At 35.7% G+C, this 10,596-nt stretch overlaps 2 protein-coding genes and 1 non-coding gene across 4 annotated transcripts; 2 read left to right on the forward strand and 1 right to left on the reverse strand.

Moving 5' to 3' along the window:
* The first annotated feature begins 383 nt into the window (after positions 1–383).
* On the forward strand, positions 384–2,638 carry LOC109338115. Of its 2 annotated transcripts, none has more exons than XM_019575258.1 (2): positions 384–515; positions 803–2,638. In XM_019575258.1, the coding sequence occupies exon 2, from the start codon at positions 893–895 to the stop codon at positions 2,414–2,416; it is 1,524 nt and encodes a 507-aa protein (XP_019430803.1). In that variant the 5' UTR covers positions 384–515; positions 803–892; the 3' UTR covers positions 2,417–2,638. The 2 variants fall into 2 exon arrangements, with proteins under 2 accessions (XP_019430803.1, XP_019430804.1); XM_019575259.1 differs by having other exon boundaries at positions 813–2,638.
* A 4,873-nt stretch (positions 2,639–7,511) lies between these two features.
* Positions 7,512–7,943, forward strand: LOC109338103 (uncharacterized mitochondrial protein AtMg00820-like). Its single transcript, XM_019575242.1, has one exon. The coding sequence runs from the start codon at positions 7,512–7,514 to the stop codon at positions 7,941–7,943; it is 432 nt and encodes a 143-aa protein (XP_019430787.1).
* A 2,344-nt stretch (positions 7,944–10,287) lies between these two features.
* Positions 10,288–10,359, reverse strand: TRNAH-GUG. The gene has a single exon. It is a non-coding gene; the product is annotated as a tRNA-His (tRNA).
* Positions 10,360–10,596: the final 237 nt, after the last annotated feature.

Here is a 10,596-nt window from a genome sequence, read left to right on the forward strand (position 1 = left end):
AAAACCTTATAATTTAAATCATAAACCATTATAATGAGAATTAAAGGTACACAAAAAAATAAAATATAAATATAAAGTACTCACAAATGATATTCTTATCTTATTACAGGAATATCCAAAAAAAATATATATATATTGAGGTACTCACAGTCTTAAATAAAAAAAATACTTTAACCACAAATGTTTGATTTGAGCTCTACAGTACTTTTGAGCAAAATCACCCCTCTTAATTATAAACTGATAAAAATATGCAGGCTGGCCCAAATCCAAGACATAAGGCCCAGCCCAATTCACTATGAACGAAGCCCATTGACCCACAGAGCGTGTTTTGCTATACTGCTATAGTGAGTGTTCCCTACGCCTCTTCTTTCACTCTTTTTTTCTCAGTTCTAAAATCAAAATATATAATTTTTTTATCAAAAAAAAGTGTGAGGTAAAATTCTGATGGAGAAAAGCACCATTTTCTCTATTGAATGTTCTTCGTCTTCTCCATTTTTCCATGTTTATTCCCAAAGGTAATACTCTTCCATTTTCTATTTGGCTCTCTCTATTGTTAAACAATAATTTATATAAAAAATATTAAGGATATTTTTTTGTGTATAAAAATATCCAATTTCTTAATTTACGATAGGATTCAATATATGAGTTATGGTTATTATTATTGCTATCTTGAAATTTTGTGGATTTTTTGAGGATTGTGTTATCTGATTAATAAATCTAGGGTTTCAATAGAGGGGTTGATAATTTGATATTAATGTTTATTATTACTGGGAAGATTGATATGAATGATTATTGATCACAGTGTTTTTAAGGTTTGTTGAAATTGTTTTTGGAATTGCAACATTGAACAAATCAGCAGCAAAATTTATCAACCAGATGAGGTTGTAGTGAGATGGGTGATTCTCTTCTCACATGTTGTCTCTCATTGGAGAATCATCATCATCACCCTCATCCATCCACATTTTTGTCCATGGATTCCATTACATGTTCTCACGAGGAAGTGGATTTGGAGATGAATGCCCAGATTGTACTTTCGCGTCCACCGGACATTAATTTGCCTCTCTCGGCTGAGCCAAGCCCTCCTCCACAGCCGTGGATTTCCGACACTTGTGATGTTTTTGATGTTGGTCTTGGTACTCATGGATACGAGACTGAGAATTTTGTCAATCTGTCCAAAGCTGGAAAGAAATGCACGAAACGACTTGATAGCATATGGGGTGCTTGGTTTTTCTTCAGGTTTTACTTTAGGCCTGCATTGCTTGACAAATCTAAGGCTACGGTTATGGGGGGCAATGATGGTGTTTTGGAGATTGATAAGTCTGACCTAAAGCTTGATGTTTTCATGGTTCAACATGACATGGAAAACATTTACATGTGGGTTTTCAAGGAGAGGCCTGAGAATTCACTGGGTAAGATGCAGCTGAGGAGTTACATGAATGGGCATTCTCGCCAAGGGGAGCGCCCATTTCCGTTTAGTGCTGACAAGGGTTTTGTTCGATCCCACAGAATGCAGAGAAAGCATTACCGAGGACTTTCAAATCCTCAATGTGTGCATGGTATTGAGTTTGTTCCATCGCCCAATCTTATGAATCTTGATAAGGATGAACGGAAGAGGTGGATTGAACTCACTGGCCGAGATTTAAATTTCTCAATCCCACCTGAAGCAAGTGATTTCAGCTCATGGAGGAACCTCACCAACACAGACTTTGAGCTTGAGAAGCCACCTCTTGCAATCAAGAGTGCTCCAAAACCACGCTCAAAGAAATTGCTTAATAGGTCTGAGCTGAATTTGTCAACTCATCTCTCTAACCTCAATAATGAAGATGGGAATGACCTATGTCCTATCAGCAGCAAGAAGAGGAAGGACCTTTTCCTTTGTGGAAATGGTGAAGAATGTTACTTGGCTGTTAATCCTCCATCTGATCGAATTCCAGATTTGGAATTGCACCCAAGTGAACCACACTGGTTGAATGACTTCAATGGTGTGATGAATAATGCCTGTGGACCTGTTTCTGGTGCAAAAACTATTTATGAGGATGAGCAAGGTTATTTGGTTATTGTTAGTCTGCCGTTTGTAGATCGTCCAAGTGTGAAAGTTTCATGGAGGAATACTCCTACTCATGGTACCATAAAGATTTCTTGTGTGAGCACATCTCGAATGCCATTTATCAAGAGACATGATAGGACGTTCAAGCTTACGGACCCATCGTCAGAGCACTGCCCTCCTGGAGAGTTTGTTCGTGAAATCCCACTCTCAACTCGAATTCCTGAAGATGCAAATGTGGAGGCGTACTATGATGGGCCTGGATCAGTTCTTGAGATCATGGTACCAAAACTTCTCCAAGGGTCAGGAGAGCATGAAGTCCGTGTTTGCCTCCGCCCGAATCTTGGTGGGAATGATCTCATGTTGGCTTGATCTATTTAGCACTCGTTAGAGTTATTGGGATTGCCAGTGCGGTCCTTAAATCATTGTTTTACTATCTACCAACAGTGTTATCTATAATACAAATGTGCCTTAGTTGTCTCTATTTTTTATTCACTTTCATTGAATCTATTGTCAATTATTTGTAATCATTCTTTTAACTCTGAACACCTATTCCTAATCATATATATGAAATTCTTAGATTCTTACCTTGCCTATACTACTTTATTCTAGATTTGCATGAGGTATTGTTTGCTTCTGAAGAATGTTACACTTTATCTTGTGCCAAGATATGGATTCAATTTTTTCGTTTTTGTCACAAAACTATCTCCAAAATTTTGGTTGCTATCTTCATTGTGTGAGGAGGGGAGTTGAAGAGTGGAGGGGTAAACCGACCCAAAGAATGAGAGTGGTCTCCCCATCATTCTTTAGCATGGGGGTCTAAGTTCAAACTCTTCAGATAGTAAAATTTTTAAAAGGATTTTGCTATATATTCCATGAGAGTATTGGTTAAACTGCACAAAAAAAACTTCAAGTTTGTCTATAAATTAAGAATAATATGTCTATGGTCAAATTTTATATTTTATAGGATAATTTTATCAAAATTGTAGTTTCTTTTTATTAAATTTTATCATTAAGTAGTACATATTTCTCTTCTCTTATGTAAGATTTCAATTCGTGTTTTATATATGGATAAAAACCTCATCGGAAGAACTGGTCTCATTATACTGTAAACATTCCATATCTGAATAGGATTGCCTCCCACATTTGTGGCTAGACACAAAATTCAAAATTGTTTATCTTTTCTTAAAAATCGTTTTACTTTATAATGAAATATTATAACTACATTAATTCAATAAATGTGGAATTTAGATTACAAACTGTGCCTCCTACAATTTTATTTTCAAACCACCAAAGTTCTGTCATTGAATATATATTTTTTGTTAGTTATCCCACTATATGGTGGCCGACACTTGACTTTAGGGTTTGGTCTCTTCCATTATTATATAAAAAAAATGTATAAAATACATTCTCTTTATAATATTCATCCCTAATATTTATATATTAATAATTATTAATTTCTAAATAAAAATAGTACACCTTAATAAATATTGAATCATGTACTCTTTTTTATGAAGCAGAAATGTTAGACTCCTTTTTATGGTTCCTTCTTTCTTCCAAGTCAAATTCACATATTGGGAGGGGATAATTTTTTAAAGTGAGTATAAAATTCATCTCATTCATCCTTCTTTCTTTTTTATCATATCTAAGTGTAGAAAAAGATTATACTATCCGTAAGCTTATTACCTTACCTATAATATTATTATGTCAGACCACACTTTTTCATCAACATAATAGGTCATATTGTATAGTAAATAATTTGTATTATTACTATTTTAAAATAAGTAAGTATTATATATGTAATTTTGATATACAAAAATATAATTAAGTTGTCAGAGTTAGATGAACCTAGTTAAAAATAGTTTTATTAGCCTATTTAAATATAAACATGATGACCTATTTTAAAATCATATAATTAGTAGGTTGCTAAATAAATTAATAAGTCACGCCTAGACTTTGATTTTTTTTTAAATAGGTTATCAGGTTAGGTTTAGACTCCTATATACTATATAGGCTTTACACCCATAATTTCATATCATTGTTTGACAATTTAAATTGAGTATAAAATTTATGCATGGATAATGTGATAATTTTTTAAACTATTAGTACATTGTGTTTATTATTTTTTCAATAATGTAAAAAAGCTAACACTCACGGCACAAACATTATTTTCTCATTTAAATTTCATAAAATTTGAAGAATATAAAATATATGGTCACTCTTTAATGTCCTACTTCTAAAAACGTTTCCAAAAATTCTTAGAAAGAAAATGAGTGAATAAAAAAATTAATGATTGCAAAAATAAAATATAAGGAGAGAGAAAATGTATTAATATTATGCTTGGTTAGAGTGGAATTTTTTTTATTATTAGATTAATTAAAATCCTTCCCATCTCCGTTGTTCTTCCGTGTTGAAGAGAGAATATCTGTAAGATACTCAGCTTTTGCAACAGAGACCAGATTTGCAGTTCAAAATAAGAAGGTAGACTTGGCTTCAAATATTTAATTACTTGGAATGAATTTGCAATTGAAAAGATATATGGAAATACCAAAATCAAACTGATGTTTTACGACACCAAAATCAAGTATAAAGTAGTAGAACATCATCTAGCAAAATCCTCTAACCTTACAATATTGTTCCAACATTTTCATTAGAGAAATAACCAAAGTCTACAACATGAAAATTACATCACATCATCTTCGTCCTCCTAATTTCCTTCAAACTTCGGATCAGCAATGACATAGTGGTATGCTATCACCAGTACAAAGATGAAGATGCCGAGGAAATTGGCAAAAAACCCCAGATCTTGATCGTCAATCATCTGTAACATCACAGGCAACAAAACTATTGCATCAGTGCCATGGTTATTCTTGTCAAGCTAGAAGCAACAAACAGCCATATAATTTGGAGTGTAGTTCAAAATATTTAAAACATTAAACTAAGACTTGAAATTCTATATACTCTTGAGTACAAGGCAATTAGATAATTTATATCCACCATAATTGTTGATATTAGATATCCAAGGATGTCAAATAAAGAACTACCAGTATAGTAGTGGGGAGTCTCGTGCATAAGGCCGCCTACAATGAAGTCAATCACTATCCAACCAAATCAATTCCCTTGCCATAAGGAATCAGTTAAGGTAGTTAAAGCATATGAGTAATCCTAGTACTCGTGATTCCTAATTTATAGGGAAATCTCAACATTCCTACCTTATAGGAATCTGATTGTTTCAATCATTATTAAGGATCTCTATATATACTTGTTGTACACATCTTGAATGATATGCAAAAATCAATTCTCTTCATGGTATCAAGAGCAGTCTAGGCATAACTGCATTTTTTTCTTTCCGATCCACTCTTGCTGTCTTGTTCACAACATCATGAATTCTTCCACCTCTGAAACTGAGGCCACTCCAAACAACACTCCCTTTAGCAACATTGATAGCCTTGTTGTTCTCAATGTTGGCTCTCAACTTTACATCAAGCTTGATGGAGATAACTATCCAGCATGGCTTGTACAATTCATATCCCTTCTAAGATGATATGATCTCTTAGGCTACATCAATGGCAGCATACTTTGTCCAACCAAACACCTGGATGAAAACTCATCCCTCATTAATCCAGCATACACTCACTAGATTCGTCAGGACCAACTCATTCTGCATGGAATTATCACATCTATGGTTGCAACTGTTGTTACCCATCTTGGCACGGTTCAAACTGCCATACAAGAATGGGAGACTCTGAAAACTATGTATGCAAGTAGATCTAGAGTGCGTATCATGGCCCTAAAGCAACGCATCACTACTTTCACAAAAGGCACACAACCTATGGCTACCTATCTTCAAGGGATCAAAGCTTTTGCTGATGAGCTAGCCATCATTGACAACCCTCTGGATAGCACAAATTTAGTTATTCACACATTAAATGGTCTGAGTGCAAACTACAAATAAATCTCTACAGCATTATGTAGCAGAGAAACTCCAATCACCTATGCTGCACTTCATGAGAAGTTAATGGATTTTGAAACAATTCTATCTCGTGACAACCAACATCAATCCAGCCCTCTAGTACCTACAGCAAATGCAGCTACAAGATTCAGAGGGCAGCAAAGGTATAAACCTCAATTCAATGCTCCCACACCTTCAATCATACACAATTCCGACAAACAAGTCATCTGCCAATTCTGTGAAAGACCAGGCCATAATGCAAAGAGATGTTACAAAATCAATGGTTATCCTAAGAAGCATGGACCAAAACCATCAGTGGACTTGGCTACTCATCACCCACTAATGCAGAATTCTAGTTGGATCATAGACACTGAGCATCACACCACATTACTCAAGATCTACAACAATTAACATTGGCTAACACATATCCAGGATTAGATCAAGTCCTTGCAGGCTCAGGTTTGAAAATCACTCACATTGGCCACACTACAATACCAACCAACACTAAATCTTTATCTCTTAAACAAGTCTTATGTGTTCCAAAATAACAACTAATCTTGTATCTGTCTCTAAACTATGTCAAACTAATCTTGTATCTGTCTCTACTCTGATGTATGGGGCCCTGCTCCTACCAAATCTTCAGATGGCTCACTTTATTATTTAGTTCTAGTTGATCATTTCTCTAAATATGTTTGGTTATACCCAATGAAAAATAAGTCAGATGTATTTTCCATCTTTGTTCAGTTTAAAGCTATTGTTGAAAAGTACTTTAACTTACCATTTGTGACATTATTCTCTGATAATGGTGGAGAATTTATAAAATTGAAACACTTCCTAGCTTCACAAGGCATTACTCATCTCACAAGTCCACCTCACACACCTGAGGTCAATGGCACAGCAGAGAGAAGACACATGCACATAGTAGAAACAGGTCGAGCCCTGCTACACCATGCCAACCTACCAGCTCAATTTTGGTCCTATGCTTTCCTCACAGCTACACAGCTCATCAACAGGATGCCCACTGCTAAGCTAAACATGCAGACCCTCTTCACAGTGATGTTCAAACAACCACCTGAGTACAACAAACTCCATTCCTTTGGCTGCTTATGTTTTCCATGGTTGAGGCCTTACACACACAATAAACTTCAAAACAGATCCCTACCTTGCATTTTCCTTGGCTACTCACACAATCAATGCGCATATCTTTGTCTTGAACCTCTATCAAACAGAGTTTACATCCCAAGGCATGTACAATTCATTGAGAACTCTTCCTTATGCCTCCTTAATCACACAAACCAATCCAAATCACCCTGCACCCGTCACTGAAGCCATACTTCCCTCCATCATTTCCCTCAAACATACCACATACCCACCCCCCTCCAACATAGCACAGCCACACACTACTGACATCCACCACACTAACCAACCCAATACCATAATACCAACATCATCTCCACAAACCAGACCTACATTACAAACCCACCACCTCAACTTCCATCCAATAGAAGCCACCCTATGACCACCAGATCACAAAACAACATCTTCAAGCCCAAACAAATACTCACTACCACAAAACATGCCCTACCAGAAAATCTTGAACCTTCTACAGTCACTCAAGCTCTCAAGATTCCTCATTGGAGACAAGCCTGCTCAGCAGACTTTGATGCACTCATGAACAATGGTACTTGGAACCTAGTACCTAGGGAGGAAGCAAAAAACTTAGTTGGCTGCAAGTGGCTGTTTAGAATCAAAAGAAATCCAGATGGTACAATTGCAAGATACAAGGCCAGACTAGTTGCCAAAGGCTTCACACAAACACCTGACATTGACTTCAAAGAGACATTCTCACCAATGGTTAAACCTCAAACTATTAAGGTTGTCCTCACCCTTGCTCTTCATTACCAATGGCTTATGCACCAACTAGATATCAACAATGCATTCCTATAAGGCTCTCTAACAGAACATGTTTACATGCAACAACCATCTGGATTTGTGAACAATGAGTTCCCTCATCATGTTTGCAAACTTAGAAAAGCCATCTATGGTCTGAGACAAGCACCTTGGGTTTGGCATGATTCACTCAAAGCATTTGTTCTCTCGTATGGATTTCAAACTAGCCTCAATGATAGCTCTCTGTTCATCTACAATACAAATGGAATTAAAGTCTTCCTCTTGGTCTATGTTGATGATCTTCTCTTAACAGGCAGCAACAACAACTTCCTCCAAAATTTCATGGCAAAACTATCACTCAATTTCTCACTCAAATACCTTGGCTTTCCTCACTACTTTCTAGGAATTGAGCTCATTCCAACTAAGCAAGGTCTTCTACTCACTCAACATGGCTACATTCGCGATTTGTTGGATAAATTCCATATGGCAGGTGCTAAGCCATCCTGCACTCCTCTTGCCACATCCACACCCCTCAAACTACAGGATGGCTCTGCAACAGTAGATGCAAAAAGTTTCAGATCAATTATTGGTGCACTACAATATCTCACACTCACTCGTCCAGATTTGTCCTTTGCAATCAACAATCTCTCACAATTCATGCACAAACCAACTCAAACTCATCTTCAACAACTTAAACGTGTTCTAAGATACCTCAAGCTTACACTAAACTATGACTTAACACTCAAGAAACCAAGACAACTAACACTACATGCTAACACTACATGCCTCTACCTCTACATTTGTCATTTACTTTGGTGGAAATCCAGTCTCATGGTTGTCCAAACGACAAAGAACAGTAGCTAGATCCTCCACAGAAGCCGAATATAGATCAGTTGCCAACACTTTAGTTGAAATAATGTGATTGTTCAACCTTCTTGGAGAACTTGGCATAAAACCACACACTCCTACTCTATTCTGTGATAATATTGGTGCCACCTACCTATCCTCTAATTCATTGTTCCACTCTCGCATGAAACACATTGCCATTGACTATAATTTTGTTCGTCAACTAGTTCAAATGGGAAAGCTAACAATATCTCACATATCAACCAAAGATCAAATAGCAGACATTCTCACAAAGCCATTAACCAAAGCCAAATTTGCTCCACTTTGAGACAAGCTTGCTGTCACAAGTGGTGACCCAATTTTGCGGGGGTGTAATGAAGTCAATCACTATCCAACCAAATCAAATCCCTTGCCATAAGGAATCAGTTAAGGTAGTTAAAGCATATGAGTAATCCTAGCACTCATGATTCCTAATTTATAGGGAAATCTCAACATTCCTACCTTATAGGAATTTGATTGTTTCAATCATTATTAAGGATCTCTATATATACTTGTTGTACACATCTTGAATGATATGCATAAATCAATTCTCTTCAGCTTATAGGGTGAGCCTTTAACATAACATAACAATAAGATTGTTTGTTTGCCTTGTAACTTGGGGGTTATAGATTCAAATCTTGGAAACAGCCTATTCGCACTAAATACCCTTACGTTCTCCAGATCTCACTAGGTGGGAGCTTTGTACACTGAGTCACCCTTTTAATACCTGATCCCATCTAGTAGGATTAAGTCTCAATGGTTGTTATACTCATGTATTAGAAACCATCTAACCTAACAAGTAATACCAAAAAGTGCATTTATCTAACTTCTTTTTTTCCTAACTTTCAGTCAGCCATGACATAGTGGTATACTATTACCAGCACAAATATGGCGATACCATGAAAATGTGCAAACAAACCCACTTGAATAAAAGATATGTAGAGTTCTTATTATTATAGTCAGCGAAATCGAGCAATTTAAACTAATTTTCTCATTCATATTTTCCAATTTACACGTTTTCTACTCAGTCTTTATGATTGAAAACAGATCCTTCACAAAACAAATCGCTGCAATTAATTCCATTTGGAGAAGAGATATGGAATTTTAAAAAAATGATAAAAAAGTTGCGAAAATAAAAAGGAAAGAAACATAAATAAAAATCAATTTGAAAATTGATAAAGTAAAACAATATAAATTAACAACTGCAGCATCTATGAAAACCCAGCGTTAGCATGGGCATCGGCGATTTCCGATGTTTTATTAAATCAGACAAAATATTATTAATCGAAAACGGAAATTGGGAAGAGTCTAATGGATATAAAATAAAGAATCGAAGAATGGAACAAAAATTGAGAATGAATGTTACCGTTGAATGCTGTGGGTGTCTTCTTTTTCCGTCTATGCTACAAGGAAGAAAGTGAAGTAGTTTTGATTTTCCACCTTACCCACCGGGGTTTTATGAATTTAATATGAGAACAACAATAGAACGTGTAAAATGATGAATTTAAAAACATAATGTGGCTGCTGGGATTCGAGCCCAGGTCTCCACGGCCACAACGTGGAATTCTTACCACTAAACTACAGCCACTTAATGATTACAGTTTACTAACTAATATATTATTATTCACTTAATCACACAAGCAGACACCGCTCCTTCCAAAACTTTTAATATTTACGATCGGGTATAGAGAAAAAGGATGTATGTACTGACAGTACACGAGATTTATATACTGTCATTGTATCGTCTACTATTCATCAATGATATTTAATTATTGTTGAATTTTCAAAAAAAAAAAAAAATAATTTAAATGAAGGGTGGATAATA

The sequence above is a fragment of the Lupinus angustifolius genome, unplaced genomic scaffold, assembly GCF_001865875.1.
Source record: "Lupinus angustifolius cultivar Tanjil unplaced genomic scaffold, LupAngTanjil_v1.0 Scaffold_17_127, whole genome shotgun sequence".
NCBI lineage: Eukaryota > Viridiplantae > Streptophyta > Magnoliopsida > Fabales > Fabaceae > Lupinus > Lupinus angustifolius.

Bases quoted from the DNA above. Each gene is read 5' to 3' on its own strand.
- LOC109338115 (XM_019575258.1), top strand. From the start codon at position 893: ATGGGTGATTCTCTTCTCACATGTTGTCTCTCATTGGAGAATCATCAT.
- LOC109338103 (XM_019575242.1), top strand. From the start codon at position 7,512: ATGACCACCAGATCACAAAACAACATCTTCAAGCCCAAACAAATACTC.